The sequence below is a fragment of the Sycon ciliatum genome, chromosome 7, assembly GCF_964019385.1.
Source record: "Sycon ciliatum chromosome 7, ocSycCili1.1, whole genome shotgun sequence".
NCBI classification, from domain to species: domain Eukaryota; kingdom Metazoa; phylum Porifera; class Calcarea; order Leucosolenida; family Sycettidae; genus Sycon; species Sycon ciliatum.
The window spans coordinates 18628116-18646021 of NC_088649.1; the positions used below are offsets into that span (position 1 = coordinate 18628116).

General features: G+C 48.5%; 1 protein-coding gene and 4 non-coding genes across 5 annotated transcripts in view; all 5 read right to left on the reverse strand.

The window, feature by feature from the left end:
- LOC135821156 (citron Rho-interacting kinase-like) overlaps positions 1 to 17906 on the reverse strand; it is a 46745-nt gene that overhangs the window by 17673 nt on the left and 11166 nt on the right. Inside the window, exons 13-30 of the mRNA XM_065334222.1 lie at positions 17532 to 17732; positions 16338 to 16391; positions 15978 to 16031; positions 14997 to 15089; positions 14209 to 14634; positions 13464 to 13561; positions 13008 to 13113; positions 11989 to 12042; positions 11459 to 11602; positions 10782 to 10835; positions 7042 to 7095; positions 6217 to 6288; positions 5310 to 5426; positions 4030 to 4139; positions 3522 to 3708; positions 1912 to 2016; positions 1103 to 1165; positions 233 to 403 (exon numbers count right to left, since the gene is read on the reverse strand). Coding sequence (XP_065190294.1) covers positions 233 to 403; positions 1103 to 1165; positions 1912 to 2016; positions 3522 to 3708; positions 4030 to 4139; positions 5310 to 5426; positions 6217 to 6288; positions 7042 to 7095; positions 10782 to 10835; positions 11459 to 11602; positions 11989 to 12042; positions 13008 to 13113; positions 13464 to 13561; positions 14209 to 14634; positions 14997 to 15089; positions 15978 to 16031; positions 16338 to 16391; positions 17532 to 17732 — 2163 coding nt within the window. The remainder of the gene's footprint in view (positions 1 to 232; positions 404 to 1102; positions 1166 to 1911; positions 2017 to 3521; positions 3709 to 4029; positions 4140 to 5309; positions 5427 to 6216; positions 6289 to 7041; positions 7096 to 10781; positions 10836 to 11458; positions 11603 to 11988; positions 12043 to 13007; positions 13114 to 13463; positions 13562 to 14208; positions 14635 to 14996; positions 15090 to 15977; positions 16032 to 16337; positions 16392 to 17531; positions 17733 to 17906) is intronic.
- Trnar-acg (transfer RNA arginine (anticodon ACG)) lies at positions 1320 to 1392 on the reverse strand. Its single transcript has one exon. It is a non-coding gene; the product is annotated as a tRNA-Arg (tRNA).
- Positions 8273 to 8345, reverse strand: Trnar-acg (transfer RNA arginine (anticodon ACG)). Its single transcript has one exon. It is a non-coding gene; the product is annotated as a tRNA-Arg (tRNA).
- Positions 8929 to 9001, reverse strand: Trnar-acg (transfer RNA arginine (anticodon ACG)). The gene has a single exon. It is a non-coding gene; the product is annotated as a tRNA-Arg (tRNA).
- On the reverse strand, positions 9670 to 9742 carry Trnar-acg (transfer RNA arginine (anticodon ACG)). Its single transcript has one exon. It is a non-coding gene; the product is annotated as a tRNA-Arg (tRNA).

Here is a 17906-nt window from a genome sequence, read left to right on the forward strand (position 1 = left end):
AATGCCCGTCTCTCCGCGGAAACACCTGCTCGGTGTCTTGTGCAGAGACTGAGCATGCACAAACACATCAACAGGTGAGAGCAAACACAAACACGTGCTCCAGTTTAAGACAGTACATGAAATAAGAACGACCTAGACTAAGAGGCTGCCCCCCCCCCCCCCCCCCCCCCGCTCTTCGCCACCCAACAGTACAATGTACTGAATGCCACCCAGGCGGATTGCAGGTGCTTACCTTGCCGGTACCAGCAGCGTCGTTCTGATCCTGGAGGAAGTTGATGAGCTTGAGCTGCTGCTGTGACATCTCGCGCAGTCGGATCTCCTCGGTGACGCGGGTGTCCAGGTCTTCGGTCAACTTGCCCCGCGCCTCGGCTAGCTGGGCCACTTCGGACTGAAGCTTGGCGATCTGAAATCACAAGCAACACGACGGCTACTGTATAGCGTTTACATTGAAATTTGGCAATCTGAAATCATGAGCAAGAGGAGGACCGAGTAATGTACAACGCGTGTTGGTCGGTGTAACCTGATTCTCGGTAGTTTCGGGAGAGCGGACACCAAACACTTAAAATTAGACTACAACTCTAAGGCACTATAGTATGCAGCACTGTGCGTGAAGGGAATGTTTGTCACTAAGGGGCTGTCCGTAATTATCGATCTTCACGAAGAGAAAAAGTTTCGTGTATGGATGGGTGGGTTGAGGAGAGTTTCGTTTTGAAAAAGATCGATTGCTGAAACATCAATCTATTCTAGCTGTCAAGTCAATATATTTTTCGTTCCAAGAGGGTGGGGGAGGAGGGTCATAACTAAACTTTCTGGTTCCGTGAAAATTATCGATATTGCCGGATGGCCCCTAATTCTAAAAACAATTGAAACCCGCCGGGTCCCTGACACGAGATTCTAAATTTCTAATACACCTAAATCACATGAAATACAGTACACTGTAGCTGGAATGCCGACAGGAGTGCGTTACGCTACGCGGGGAAAGGTCACGAATGCGTGCACACAAAAAAAACTTCTTTTGCGGCAGAACTGCATAACACATCACAGTGCGGTTATCCAGCTGATGGCAAGAAAACCGATGCATTCCAAGGTGGCAGACACTTACCTCGCCCTGCTGCCTGGTAACAGAGGCTTGCTCGATGGACAGCATTCTCTGCATCTTGAAATTCTGCATGCGAGGAACAGACGAAGGCAGCATTTAAAAAGTCAAAAGAAAAAAGGGGGGTTATCAACGGACGACAACTATATTTAGCTGCTACTTACTGAGATGAGTTACTTGAAAATTAGCTAATTGACATATGAAAAAAGTTTATAAAAAAAAGCGACCACGCCAGGATTCGAACCTGGAATCTCCTGATTCGTAGTCAGGCGCCTTATCCGTTGGGCCACGCGGCCAGTCACATAGATTACAATACAGCGTGTTGGTGACATCCTTCATTCCCGAGGAAACACAGTGTCCGGCCGGGGAAGGTAGCCACAGAGCAGAGCTCGTCAACCAGCAAGCCAGGAGTGAGAAGCTTGGTCCGACACCGACTGGTACACATGGACGATTATCACGCAACAACATTACAATTAAACAAATACAAGACTCCCCACCCCCAGGTGACCAGACAGCAGAGCATGTTTCACCAGAATGTAAGGAGACTCAGAGAGAAGCTTGCTCCGATACCGACTGGTAATCAGCTATGCATGGACGATGACCACGCCACAGCCCTATAACTGAATGAACACCCCCACCTGCAAATCTCACAACCATGCAAGGAGAGAGAAGCTTGGCCCAACACCAACTGGTACGCAAGGACAATTATCACGCAACAACAACCTCACAACCAAACAAACACAAGACCCTCTCTATGCACACACACACCACCCAAGCACACACACGGTAGCTCAAGGTCAGCATGGAACACTCACCTCATCCTCGGACTTCTTGTTACGCTCCAGCTCTCCTTCAAGACTCTGCTCCAGTACCTTCTTCTCAGAGATGAGAACGGCGCACGCACGCTGGCTGTTCTTAAGCTGTGGCAACACGAACACAATTACATGAGATACAAGAATGAGCGCAGGGCGTGGTTTCAGACGGCAAACCGACACCAGGCTGTTTGCTGCGGCCGGTGTGGTGGGTGTGTAGGGACTTGTGGCCACTGGCCGGGGATCCCAGGTGAAAAGATTTACCACACAGCAGATACTTGAAGTAGAATACTGGAGTTTCACAAATTTTCGGTGTACTTTTATTTTCGGTACTTTCGGTGCATCTGTGTCATACCTAAAATTTCAATACACCGAACAAACACTCACACACATAATCCAATAGGGAACTGCTTCTCTGTACTTAAATTTTCTGTTCACCGAACCTGGCCTTTTGCTTTCATACCTAAAATTTTGAGCACCTAAAATTTCTGAAATTAGAGTACTTAGGGGTCGTCCATAATTATCGAACTTTTTCCACAAAACGAAATAATTTCGTTATGGGCTGGGAGGGGGTTGACCAATTTCGTTTCAGAAAATATTGATACAGTCATGTGAATGCCCATACTAGCAGTTACACACTGGCTTGCAACTTTTGTTGTATTATGCATGCATATGTCAAACTTTTTTTACGTTCTGAGGGGGAGGGAGGGAGGGGTTGGGTCTAAACTAAAATAATTCGTTTGGTGAAAAAAGTTCGATAATTACGGACGGCCCCTTACAGAGCAACTCCAAACAGGAAGTTATGATTCACTATAGAGTCAGACCTCGCTTATCCGGACCTCTTTTATCCGGATCCCTCGCCATCCGGAAGAAAATCGTTGGTTACCGATTTACAGCACACGTCATGCATACATACAGTATGTGTGTTTGATTATCCCGCTGCCTCGCCTATCCGGATATTTCTGTGGAAAACGGACGTGTGCGGTTAAGCGAGGTCTGACTGTACTAGTATTTCTGACTGATGCCATTACCGCCTGGCAAGTTGGGCTCACTTGCGGTCCTATTGCAGCGGTGATGAAGAGTCTCTCTCTCTCTCTCTCTCTCTCTCTCTCTCTCTCTCTCTCTCCCTATCTCTACACGCATCCCACCGCTGGCACAATATCCAAAATAGGGTAAATACCAGTACTCACTAGCCACTCAACTTGGCCTAAAAGCCTAGCCCTACTCACATATTCAACCGTCAGCATCCCAACCACCACACCAACCACCACACCAACCACCACATCAACCATATACATAAGCATCCCACCAACAACACCACTTATCCTTTGCTGGTCAGTGCATCCCTCCACAACCCCATATACAAACTAAATACAAATGCCCCCCACCAAACAAACATACAGTCATACCGGTATGCACCCTTCCACATCATACATCTCCTGTGCTAGGCAGTGCCCCCCCCCCCCCCCCACCCCACCCCACCCCAACCCACACAAACAAAAACACTCACTAAGAACACCACTAGATACACACAACCACACGTGTACGTGTACATGTACATGTACACGTACACACACACACACACACACACACACACACACACACACCCGTACCTGATCTAGAATAGCAGTGAGCTCTGCCTGTAGTCGCTGTCGCTCTTCCAGACCGGACTTGATGGCCTGGGAGGCGGTGGTGAGGTCACTGCGAGCACGTGCGTGTGTGTCACGCTCCGTCTCCAGTAGTGATTGCACCTCCGCAAGGGTCTCCTCTGTACTGTGTAGCTCCTGACGGACTGATTCACTGAGAGAGAGAGAGAGAGAGAGAGAGACAGATTTTGAAATGTTAACTTGAAGATAGGCCTGGGGGGGGGGGGGGGGGGCAGCACCACGGTAATCGTCGCTTTGACCACAACCCTGTGAATACAGAAAAACTTGCCAAGACAACCACACTGATAAAGCGATCACTTGTCCCTGAGAACCACTGGATCTAGAAGCAAGGGATCTTATTTCCAGTCAAGTGACCCTGGATATCAAAGTACACCACCTGGATGCGGGGATCAGATGTGTAACACACCCACACAACACCCCCCCCCCCCACACACACACCGTCAAATGTACATACAGCTGTTTGAGTGACTTCTTCTCCCTCTCGGCGACCTCGTCGTGCAGAATCTCCCAGTCCTCCGTCTGTGTTTCAAGCGTGGACGTAGTCTTCTTCAACAGTTGTATTGTCTGCAAGAACATGGCACAACCAGACAACAAAAGAAGTTACTCCTCGACGAGTCCTCGTACTGCCGAACTCAGCATTTCATGTGCATACAGTCAACTTTGCGTATAACGACACCCGATGGGGCATCAGAAAAGTGTCGTTATTCGCGAAGTGTCCTTATACCCGAAGTCTTCATTATTAATTCATTATGCATTGCAGTTAGAATGGACTTTGCTCTGGGCATGGAAATTCTGTCGTTATTCGCTAATTGTCGTTGTATCTGCAGCCGTTAGCGAAGTTGACTGTACCACATTTTCCGGAGTACAAGCAGCACTTTTAGCACCAGTAATTCACCCGAAAAGTCAGTGCCGCTTGTACTACGATGATCAAACGAACAGTGATAGTGATAAACAGTGTAGATGTCTGCATATCGTGACAACAAAAAACTGGGTGTGGTATACTCCAGGGTGGCATATAGAGCTTTTTCGAGGTTGCACCACACTTTTTGGGGTCACGTGCGAGAAATTTTTGAATCGCTGGTGAACAGGCGAAGCCCAGTTCACGTTCACTTTGTATGGGAGTGGATGCGTGGAGGTGCAAGAAGCAGTAGAATGGCGCTCCACTTGATGTCCGACGCTCGTGTTGAGTCAGAGCAGTTGCCAGGAAGACCTTCCATGGCTTGGGCGAAAAAGAACAAGCTTCAGAATAACTCCAAGCGCTGGTGGAGACGAACCTGTCACCTTTTGTATACTTTTCAATGCATTTTGACATGCAACCTGTTCACCACAATCTCGGGATGATCGCCGGGGCGGTGGCGGGAACGGCGTCCTTGAAAAAGCTCTATAGTCGGATAGTACGATGATCAAATGACTGAAGTCTTGACCAGAGCAAGCTACGCGTTACATTTGTGACCAGAGCCACTGCCTGCATACACCGGCCACACACGTAGCTAACTGGTAACTGTCTCTGCCACTACAGCTTTCGGGCAGCACCAGCAGCTCACCCACTCTGCACTAACCTGACACCGTAAACCAAGCACACACGTGGCTTCTCTTGAGACAAAACCACTATCTCAATCGACACTAGGAAATGCAAGTGCATAACAAACCGTCCCAGCGGTCGCCAGAGAGCTGCCACAGTGCCACACGAGTCAATACAAGGATGCAACAAAGAAAGCCGCTTTCAAAGCATACCAGGTCAGCCGACTCCAATCTTTGTTGTTTCTCCGCCAGCTGCTCCTCGGCCTTGGCCTTCCAGCCTACAAGGTCGTTGCGTGCTGCTTCCAGCTTGTTGATCTGCTCCATCAATGCCTGTAGTTGAGACACACACGCGCACATATGCACACACAGACACACACACACAGATACACACACCAAAACAAACACACACACACACACACACATACACACACAAACACACATACACACCAAAAAAAACAAAAAAAACATACACACACACACACAAACAAACACACACACACACACACAAAGCATTTCAGTTGTCTGTTCTGTACTCCATGCATCATACCAAGAGTACATAAACCAGAGTGTGCAACTCTGCATATCAGATCTGAAACAGCGCAGTTCGTGCACTACGTCACCCTGATGAGGTCAGCCAAGCCGCGACTGGCGTACAGCTCATATTTTCATGTTTCATAGCCCGGAAATCAGCCAAGTTTGCTTGATTTTAGACGTCCAGCTTCAGTATTTCGGTGTTTTGTGTGACTGTGTACGCTGCGTACATCCACCGACAAGTAAAGTCACCAGGCTATCCGTATCAAAAAACCGAAATCAGGACAAACTCAGTGACCTGCACCACCGCGACTGGTTACGCAACTTTTCACCGTACCTGTGGCTTACCATGCTGTCAGAAATGACGTAGTGCACGAATTACGCTCCCACAGGAACCATCCCGAGTTGCACACTCTGGTTTATGTACTCTTGATCATACAGAATACAGGTGATCCGCGCAGAGATCAAGGTACAGAAGCATCCACATCAAAATCACCGGTAGCATGCAAGAAAAATAGCCTTGAAGCAACACGTATCAGCTGCTGCTGCTGCTGCTGCTGTTGCTACTAGTACACATCCAACAGCCTACCTGCTTGCCGGACTGCAGAACCCTCAGCTCAACCGCCAGACAGTCAGCTCTGGATTCTCCCTGCTCCAAGGACTGTACAGGAATAGAATGACATACACATTGACACAGTTCAGTACACAGGGACATGGGTAGAATATACTTTCCTCGTCACAGACGGTGGATACAGGACCGAGTATTGTTTTTTAAGGATTGTGACCATTGCTGCCCTGTCATGTTACTTTGGATATAGCGTACTTTTGGATACAGTGAACATTTGGATATAGCGTACCTTTGAATATAGTTTTCCTCAGTTATAAAGTGCGATGTGTGTGTGTGTGTGTGCGAGTGCGTGAGAGAGAGAGAGAGAGAGAGAGAGAGAGAGAGAGAGAGAGAGAGAGAGAGAGAGAGAGAGAGACGCACACACACACACACACAGACAGAGATTGAGAGAGAGAGAGAGAGAGAGAGAGAGAGAGAGAGAGAGAGAGAGAGAGAGAGAGAGAGAGAGAGAGAGAGAGAGAGAGAGAGAGAGAGAGAGAGAGAGAGAGAGAGAGACACACACACACACAGAGACAGAGACAGAGACAGAGAGAGAGAGAGAGAGAGAGAGAGAGAGAGAGAGAGAGAGAGAGAGAGAGAGAGAGAGAGAGAGAGAGAGAGAGAGAGAGAGAGAGAGAGAGAGAGAGAGAGAGAGATAGAGATAGAGAGAGAGAGAGAGAGACAGAGAGAGACGGTGATAGTTAAAGACAGCAAACATTGTGTTTCCGGATCATGTCCCCGTGCACAACAAGTAAGAGATACAAGAAATGGACTGAATGTTCCAAGGACAGCTGAATGCAAGCGTACCGAAATGCGTATCTTAGCGGCACCCAAGCCGTCAGTAAGCTGTGTACACTTGGCCTGTGAGATGAACACACACGTGCACACACACACACACACACGCGCGCACACACACACGTACACGCACACAAACGCAGCCAGACAAACACACGGAAGAATAGTTGATTGAAAGTATCCGGGCGTGTGATGAAGGAATGACAAAGCACATCTGTAACATAGAGAAAACCAGCCTCTTTTTGGGATCAAAGCTTCACGTTGCAAACAACACCCAGCTACAGGCGAAAGGGGAGTTCAAATGCATTTGCGTTTCGCCAAGAGTTCATAACCCCCCAAGAGTGTGCAACTCGACTATGGGTGCTGTCCTGACAGAATTTCAAGTTGACGTCATTTTTTTATGATGCAATTCGCACTGTGCACGGATTATCAGACGAATCCGGAACCTGTGGTGGACCAAAGCCCGTCTGATCATGTACAAAATATTGCAAAGAAAAACGTGTGATGCGTTGACACCCGTACGCATGTTGTAAATCACTGGTGCAAGGAGCATTGCATCATAAATTATGACGTCAACTTGAAATTCTGTCGGGACAGCAGGGTATGTGGGAATTGCACAATCTTGTGGGGTTACATACCGTATATTCTCTATTATAAGCACAGGTCTCCATTACTAGCACGGTCTCTAATACTAGCACACTGTGTGCACCTTTCGAAACATTATAAGCACAGTCTCTATTATTAGCACGCTCTTGGTGGAAATCAATGCTGCATGCATGATATCTAGCATGTATTTCTTCTTGCTCTGTATGGCGCGGTCTCCAATATAAGCACGGGGTAGAGGGGTGTTGAAAAAATATAAGCACGGCGCTTATAATAGAGAATATACTCTTGGTTTCGCCAAGAGTAGATAAACAAGAGTGTGCAACTGCCTGCACAACCTCTATGCTGTGCTGCGACGGCAGAACTTCACATCACGTGACATGGTTCAAAAGGTTATGCTGGCAAACAGTGCAAAGTGACCACAAGAGAGTTGTACCCAAAGCTGGGCTGCGTACAACCCAGTATCTATCATGCACTAGAGTGCACGGGTTCATCACGTGATGTGAAGTTCTGCCGTCGCAGACCCCATAGCTGGAGTTGCACACTCTTGTTTATCTACTCTTGGTTTCGCCTACAAAAAGAGTCAAACAAAGAAATTTGACAGGGGTCAGTGGGTCTGACAAAAAAGAAGAAAAAGATGCGACCACGCCAGGATTCGAACCTGGAATCTCCTGATTCGTAGTCAGGCGCCTTGTCCGTTGGGCCACGCGGCCAGTCACATTCATGGTCCGAGCATACAGTGCAGAAAACACCTCAACACGGGGAAGGAGGGGGGGGGGGGGGAGGAGGGGGAGTTACATTGGGGAAATACCCGTTCACAACTATCGAGCTGCGATGGGTTCACCCACGGCGGAATTTTTTTATTGCACCATTCTTTGGCAGGAGTATTGTCAAGTGTGCGTGCTTTCCCATGCTTGTTTTGAAGATACGTTGTGAGTTCACCAGGTTCAGGACACATGGATCTACCATCCATTGTTCTCCTCTGACTAGCGTAGCTGGGACGTACAAATTAATTTTGTCGAACTGTACTGAACTTTGATTTCTGGCTAAGCATGATTGATGGCGAGTCAAACAGCCGTGAAAGACTGATGTCATAAACAATTCCGCCATGGGCTGGGGTTTTGTGGAGTTCCACACTCTTGGTTGTGTACTCTTGCAGTAGGATTTCACATGGACCGGGAAAGGGGAGTTCAAGTGCAGGCATGTTATGCTTCACCCGGGCCAGAGTCAAACGAAGAAGTCTGACAGGGTCGGTATTATATGTCCCTGTCAGACAAAAAAAGAAGAAAAAAAATGCGACCACGCCAGGATTCGAACCTGGAATCTCCTGATTCGTAGTCAGGCGCCTTATCCGTTGGGCCACGCGGCCAGTCACATTCATAATCCGGGCACACAGTGCAGAAAACACCACAACATGGGGAAGGGGACACACTATTCTTTGGCAGAAGTATGAGCAAGAGTACATAACCCCCAGAGTGTGCAGCGCCTGATCCGGTTCTGCATAGTGTCTTGGACTCTTGGCCGAGCGTAATCGGATCTTTGCGTCATAATGCTGTACAGATCTGAGGGGATCCGGGGAGTCGCGGGGACTCTCGGATCAAAAACAACGCTGCCCTGCCTCGAGACAGGCCTTGCGCTGGTGTGGAGCGCACACATGACATCAGAAGAGCCGACTACGCTCGACCAAGAGCCTATGCAGAGCTGGATCAGGCATTGCACACTCTGGGGGGGGGGTTATGTACTCTTGGTATGATCAAGTGTGGAGTCCTTCCCCGTGCTTGTTATTGCAGACACGGTTCTTTGTACTTTGACTTCTGGCTACTAGTACTCATGATGGCATCAGCGAGTCAAACGCACGCAAAAGACTGATGTCACAAAAAAAACTCCGCAGTTAGCTGAGGGATCGTGGAGTTGCACACTTTTGGTTATGTACTCTTGTAGGCAGGCTGGATCACACATAGACTGGGAAAGGGGAGTCTGACAGGGTCGGCAGGTGTTGGTATACATTTCCCTGTCAGAGAAAAGAAAAAAAAGATGCGACCACGCCAGGATTCGAACCTGGAATCTCCTGATTCGTAGTCAGGCGCCTTATCCGTTGGGCCACGCGGCCAGTCACATTCATAGTACGAGCAAACAATGCAGAAAACACCTCGGCATGGATGGGGAAGGAGATAGTTGCATTGGGCAATGCATCCAGCACTGAGCTCCTTACTCTTGGGTCACTCCATGGTGAACAACGGTCTTGTACAGGAAAACCTGGTCCCTGGAGGGATGTTTCTTAATATTAAATTTTAGCGTTTTCGGGCGTTATCATCTTATTTTCGCACCAAGTTATTATTTCATTCTCTTGTTCCCTTGCTTTGTGAATAGACACCGTCCGCCGTGCGTCTGAACATTCATAAGTAGGTGGCCTTACGAACAAAAACCCGAGGCACCCATGCACACACATAAACACGCAAAGGGGACACCGGGCGACCAGACAAACAATTTAACCCTTTGGAGTCCGTAACTTTTTTACTTCCGCAGAATTTGTGGCAGTCACGAAAATGCGCACTCCATTTCCAACATAACTTTGGTTCTACTTAACCGATTTTGATTATCTTGGGCTCGTTGGAAAGCTCTTGATGAGAGAAATACAATGAGCCCAAACTCGCCAAGAGCACTATTCATTGTCCGCCACAACGCGCCCCAAACGCGAGTCCAGCTCCAGATCTGAGACGAAATCGGTCTCCTGTAGCCATTTCACTGAATCTAGCTCGGAACTGTTCAATTTTTTTCGAGTAGAAGTTTACCTTGCCGTGACTTCGCGCCGCGCCGGTCCTGGCACGTGTCGCCTGTCATGAAGCTGCGAAAATCCCTTTTTTTCATGCACTGCTGACTCGCAGCACGCAGCGCAGAAAATTCGAATGTTTGATCGCTCGCCGCTCACTCAACCTTCATCGGAGAGACTTCGGACCTGTTCGATGCGAAAGCTGAGAGTTTTCTCTACCATCTAGACCCTTCGATTGTTGAGTTTGGTCACGATTTGGGCGAGAACCGAAAGTTTGACTGCGCCCACATGCATACAAAATGCCCATGGTTCGAAATCGAACCATGGACTCCAAAGGGTTAAACTGTGACGCTAAACAGGCTGAGCTGAGCGTACTCACCTCAGACTCAGCAAGACTGCGACGTAAGTCACCAATGGTTCCCGAGCTTTCCATCTGAGAGGAAAACAACACACAAGCATAAGCAGGGAATAATTTACTGTAACATAGACAAAAACACATGGGGACGAGTTATGCAGCAACTATCCACGACTGTATTACACAATAATAAGCAGTCAGAAAGTGTGATAACTGGGCACACCACCGACAGGTTACTGGGATATTCAACGACCCGAGTTGAATAAATCAGGCTGTGTTTACATGAGAGTTTTCAACCCGGGTTGAGTTCGACCCGGTTGAAATCAACCCGGGGCGAGAAAATCGTACTAACGCACTTCTGTGCGTATCTCGTGCCAGGTTTGAATAGCACTGCACATGCAAATTTCGCGCGAAAGCATTCACGTGACCATACAGGACTCTAGAAGTGGACTTTTGGCGGCATATCAGTATTTGACCCGGGTCAACTGTCTTCATGTAAACGCTCACCTATTTTGTCTATCGTACAGACTTTCAACCCGGGCTGAACTCGACCCGGGTTGAAGACTCTCATGTAAACACAGCCTTAGTGTGTGTGTGTGTGTGTGTGTGTGTGTGTGTGTGTGTGTGTGTGTGTGTGTGTGTTTGCATGGAAAACAAATCATCATCGCAAACTGAGAATTGTAACCCGAATGTCCACCCACCTTCAACTCATCCAGCTGATTGGTCGCTGCCTGTTGCTTAGCGACTGCTTCATTGAGTTCTCTTCTGGATGCGCGAGATGACTCTCTGGTGCTGCGCAGCTCCGACCTCAGGTAGTCAAGGCGCAAGTTCAGCTTGTCTTGAGCCTACTCAGACAGACAGACAGACAGACACACACACATGCACACACACACGCACATGCGCACACAAGAAGCTGAGTACGACGAATCAGCTTCGTTTTTCACATCACATCCGCAGGCCCGAAAAGGAAAGCGACCACACCGAGGAAGAAATGAATCAAATAGGTAATACAAACGATGGCTTTCTTATTGAACTTCAGGGGTGTCACACACGTACAATCAGTATGACCATTGTAAAACCAATTTTCGTCCAAGAAGGTCCGGGAAATTCATCCAAAATTCATCCAAAACAGGAATAAAAGAGCGCTAAAACGTGCCCGGTAGGGGGAAAACCCGATTTTTTCCCCCCGTGTGTACCACTCCGCACTGCACTGCCACACCCGTGAACTTACGGCCGTCCAGTCTGCCTTCTCCGTCTTGTTCTGACGCTGTGATACTCGGATCTCCTGCAAACAAGACGCACAAACACAGGCACTTATGACGACGACTAGACCATAGCTCCGTGGTTAGAACATCGCTGGTTACAAGCGAGGATCCCTGGTTCGAGTCCTGGTGGTGACAGTCAATATTTTTCTTCAGACTTTTTCCCATTTGTGTCTTCCCCTCAAACCAGTAAATAACTTATGTAATTGTTCACACACACAAGGAAACTAACCGCTTGAAACGGGTGGGTGAAGTTGGGGGAAGGGGAGGCAGTGAAAGCTGGATGAGAGTACGGTAATGCACGCAATCAGTCACTGCAAACAGTAGCTGGCAGACTGACGTTACACGGGCTTCACCTGAAGACAAGATGCGAACGACACATGCTCCTGCCCCCCCCCCCCCCCCCCCCGGCCATCCCTCCAAACACACATGCGACACAGACAGTCACAGTCACAGTCACACACACACACACACACGCACACACATACTCATACCCGTATATTCTCTATTACAAGCGCCGTGCTTATATATTTTCAACACCCCTCTACCCTGTGCTTATATTGGAGACCGCGCTTATATTGGAGACCGTGCTTTTATTTTTTCAACCAATTCATCCATACAGAGCAAGAAGAAATACATGCTAGATATCATGCATGCAGCATTGATTTCCACCAAGACCGTGCTAATAATAGAGACTGTGCTTATAATGTTTCGAAAGGTGCTCACAGTGTGCTAGTATTAGAGACTGTGCTAGTAATGGAGACCTGTGCTTATAATAGAGAATATACGGTAAGCATGCACACAGCCAGTGATGTCCCTAAACTACCGCTCTGGCTGATGCAGGGAACAGTGGCGATAACTCTACCTAGATAAGAAGGGGAGGACACCCACCCACACAGACACACACTCCTATCAGCCAAATCACACACATGCATACACGCACCCACACACGTACACACGCCCCTATCAACCAAATCCGCAAACGTACTCTAGCCATCTTCTCCATCTCTTCTTCAAGACTGCGGCGCTGCTCCTCGGATGCACCCAGCTTCTGCTGTGCCTCTGCCAGCTGTTGTCTGAGCTCCAAATGGAAGCTGCACAACAAGACACAGAGAGGAAACATGACGAAAAGAATCTCCATTACAGTCAGAGACCTCGCTTATCCGGTCCTCCTTTATCCGGACCCCTCGCCGTCCGGAAGAAAAACGCTGGATACCGATTTACAGCATGGGTCATGCATGCATACAGTAATTGTGCTCGATTATCTGGTTCCCTCGCCTATCCGGATATTTTTTTTATGGAAAACGGATGTGTGCGGTTAAGGTTAGGGTTAGAATTCTCTTATTAAGTTAGAATTCGTTCAGAGCACAGGTAATTCTGCCTTCTCAGAGCAGAGCAATAGATGTAGCAGTCTGAGTCAAGAACAATACAATACGTTACCTACCTCATCTTGGTTGCTTCTTGTTGGGACACAGATTTATTACTGTGCTCATCAAGACGATTCACTAGTTGCTGATACATTTGCTTGAGAGACGAGATACTCTGAGAAGAGATAAAGGAAAGGAGAGAGAGAAAGGGAGTTAGCGTGTGTGTGTGTGTGCACTTGTGTGTGTGTGTGTGTGTGTGTGTGTGTGTGTGTGTGTGTGTGTGTGTGTGTGTGTGTGTGTGTGTGTGTGTGTGTGTGTGTGTGTGTGTGTGTGTGTGTGTGTGTGTGTGTGTGTGTGTGTGTGTGTGTGTGTGTGTGTGTGTGTGTGTGTGTGTGTGTGTGTGTGTGTGTGTGAAGAGAGAGAGAGAGCAAGAGAGAGAGAGAGACAGAGCAAGAGAGACAGAGCAAGAGAGAGAGAGAGAGAGAGAGAGAGAGAGAGAGAGAGAGAGAGAGAGAGAGAGAGAGAGAGAGAGAGAGAGAGAGAGAGAGAGAGAGAGGAGAGAGAGAGCGATAGATAGATAGATAGAGAGAGCACTTGGCATTGGCACTGAGCAGGCGGCTCTACCACCACAAGGAGGCATGCAATGCGAAGGCCAAAGCCGTTGAGACATGTCATGAACACTCAGCCATAGCATGGTATACAACTATATCTGCACGGAAAGGCAATCTGTCAATTGAAAGCATTCTCATAAGCCCCAAAACGGGGCTGCTAAAACACGGGTTTCTCTGAACGAGACAACACGGCTCAGCCACATGTAAGTACCTGTTCTTGCTGATCAAAGAGTTCTTTCTGCTTCTCAGACACCTCACTAGCGATGGACGTGGCAAGTTTGTGCTCCTCGTCTTCAAGCAGAGCGGCGGCGTAAGTGGTTTGCGACGACGACGATGTGGTCCTGAGAATGACGGGCCGCAGCTCAATTTCCTCGGGGGTGAGGGCGTCAGCGCCGCCGCTCATTGCCGTTTGCGTTTCCATGGTAGTGGTCTGCGCCGGAGCCGTTGCCAACGGTGATGTGGAGCTGTCAGCGGTGACAGTGACGGATACTGCAGGCAGCGCAGGAGAGGAGGCGATGATGGAGCGGTACTCGGCCAGTTTCTGCTCCAGCTTCTTGTTCTCTTCGGCCAGGGCCCACTCGGCCGACTCCACGGCCTGCTTGTCGGACTGGATCTTCTCCAGCTCGTCTTCAAGAGTCTAGAAGACAAACCAAACAGAAATGGCGAGAGTACCAGCAGCAACGACAACACCACACCGATGCGTTATACTGTATATAAGAAACCAAATCTAACACTACCAGGAGGAGATCATTCAGAAATATCTCCCAGTCCAGGACTAAACACCACAAGTTCGTATGCCTGGAGGTAAAGCAAGTGAAAACAAAAATGAAAGCTGTTGCGCAGTGAGACGGATTGACAAAGCATGCACTCACTCCCTCCACCCCTCACACACGGGCAGACACGCACGTACACGCACGTACACGCACACACACACGCACGTACACGCACATCACAACCGTACACTCAAACGTAGAAAACAGTGCAAACAGCCGGACTTACAGAAACACGAGTCATCAGGTCAGCACAGCACTGGGCCTTGCCAAGAAGGAGCTCTTCCAGCTTGGCTAACTGACGATTATGATCTTCAGATGCCTACATTGCAAACAGGACAACAGTAGCAAAAGAGACGTACTATGGGGAAAGCGATAGTGTTTAGGCCCTCATCAGACTACGTACATAGAAAATCCAGTACAAAATCACATAAAACCTAAAAGGCAACATTTTTCCATGCCTGCATTCAGACTACACATTTTACATGCAATATACAGGCAACCTTTGACCCTACGAAATTGCGCAAGCGGCCTGGGATGTGTGAAAGCAGCGGACAGTCGTACCCGGGTACAAAGTTCGTACAACTGCCTGGTGAAAGTACGATAAATGCAGGAAAGTTGCCTTGTACAAGGGTTGGCCCCCTGCCTGAAAGGATTGGGCAGCTTTTTAGGTTTCCCGCCAGATTCTTGTTGTTGTCCTGGAAACTTCTATGTAAATGTGACTTATAGGCTGGTTTGTACCTAGTCTGAAGAGGGCCTAACACAACCGCCCGGCATGAAATGACTTGTCGTCAGACACTGAATAAGGAGATCATGTGAACACGGCGACCGCATTTGCAAGGTCCCTTGAGTGGCCACGGCGACCGCATTTGCAAGGTCCCTTGAGTGGCCACGGCGACCACATTTGCAAGGTCCCTTGACTGGTCGCCTCAGACAGGTGTTACTATAAGATCGCCCAACTCCAAATGACTCGAAACGTCAAGAATTTTGCCCATAGACTATAACACATATTGAAAAGCTAGACAACTCAACGTAAGTCAGGCACTTTATTCAGTTTACGAGCTCCTCGGACGAAAAGACGAAATTAAACTCCTGACGAATAGTTTTTGCTTATACAGCGGTACCAGTTTGCACACCATTTGCACACCGCCTGTTCATGAAATACAGCCCTGGCCTGCCCGGGGCCAAGCAGAGGCAAGTCGAGACTTACGGATGCGAGCTTGGTTAGTTCTGCCACCTGCTGCGTCAGCTTCTCACATTCTTTCTGCGTCGACAGTATAAATTAAGCAACGGGCATGAAAGCAGCGATGAGAGCATTCCCATGAGAGAAATAGGACTCCAAAAGGAAAAAGGAAAGTGAAGCTTCCGATAAAATGCCTCCAAGGGCCGTAAAGTTAACATCATCAGTATATAGCTGAGGTACTGTAAACGGCTGGGGAGGAGAGATCAGACCCGCCCACCAGAGGCCGAAGCCATTCTCTATGGTAGTGATACATCTGGCCTACTAGTATACGAACAACTGGAAACTAGGCAACAATAGCAGAGGACTAGACGGTAAAAAGAAAGTTACCTGCGTAGCCGAGGAGTTTGTAGTGAACTGTTCGCGCTCCTTGGTGAATTTCTCCTGCAGCAGCACACGAGTACGACAGTGAGCAGAACAAAGGAGAAATCCAGTTTAGAAAAGACAACAACAGACTGATTTGATAACAAGTATAAAAGGACAGAGAAGCAACAAAGCATTAACCACACATCCGTTTTCCACAAAAACATCGGGATAGGCGAGGGAACCGGATAATCGAACACCGGTTATGTTGGATGCAACACGTATGCTGTAAATCTGTAACCAGCTATTTTCTTTCGGATGGCGAGGGATCCGGATAAGCGAGGTCTGACTGTACAAGCAAATATTTGCAGTAAGACACACCACGGTAACATGCAGGTAATAAATAGGGCTTGAAAGTGATAACGTCAAAACGGCCAGGGAGTGTAGTAAGTTCACGTCAGATTTCTACTTTTGGATCCACCAAGGTGTGACTTTGCTATTGCCTTAAGCGGGATTCACAGAAGCTTTTTTGCGATGCGACAGGCGCGAAACAGGGAAAACCCCAAATCGCAGCCATGTCGCACCCCACGCAACTGCCGCAACTGGGCCACCGCAGGCCATCGCAGAAGTTGAGCTTGGCTCAACTTTTGCGATGCGATGCGACAAGCGATTTGGCGTACGATTTTGACCTTTTCTACAGCAAAGTTGTACAAAGGTTCAAGAGTTGCCTATAAATTTGTACACGTAACAAACCGTGCGAATATCATGGTGACGTAGCCAAATCAGCAAGATGTTGTCGCATCACTGACTTCTTCTGTGAATGGTATTTCGCGAGTTCGCATCGCACGCGTCCTTCGCAGATCGTGTCGCATCGCGTGTCGCATCGCAAAAAAGCTTCTGTGAATCCCGCTTTAGTGTGTGGGTGCATAGCAACCCACTCATGTCGTATGCAGGTGTGACTTTTTCTTCGCCACCAGTTGTCACCCCCCCCCCCCCCCCCCATTAGCCAACCCAGTCAATTTCACCGGCTATATCACCTTGCTGCGAGTAAGACCGCTTGAAATGTGCTTGGATCCATTCAAAAACTGGATCCATGGGAATCCAGTTTTTTGAATTTTTGAAATTGTTGCTATGCTGTGACGTAGCACTTTCAAGCCCGATAGTAACGCAAATAGCAGCAACCAGTAGAACAAACAACACATCAACGAGCGGTAAACGTACCGTGATCCCGCGTTTCTCGTCCTCCAGCGCCTGGCGCGTGTCCTGCAGTCGTGCAATGTCCTCGTGCAGCGTGGCTCGCACCTCCAGCGCCGTCTTCAGGTCGCTCTGCAGCGCGGCGATGCGCTCCTTGGACGAGGACGACACCTCGGCGAGACGCTTCTTGACCTCATCGAGACCGGTGAGCGCGTCGGTGGACTTCACCTGCGTTACGTTCACAGCCACCCAAAGACAAGTCGAGCAGGAGAGCAATATTATAATTATTACATTATACTTTCAGAGATGGAAAAGGAAAGTTCAACGGACCAGGAAACACGGCATGGTCAAGAGAAAGAGAACTGAGACCAATATGTACGATATGGGAGTATACGTGACCAA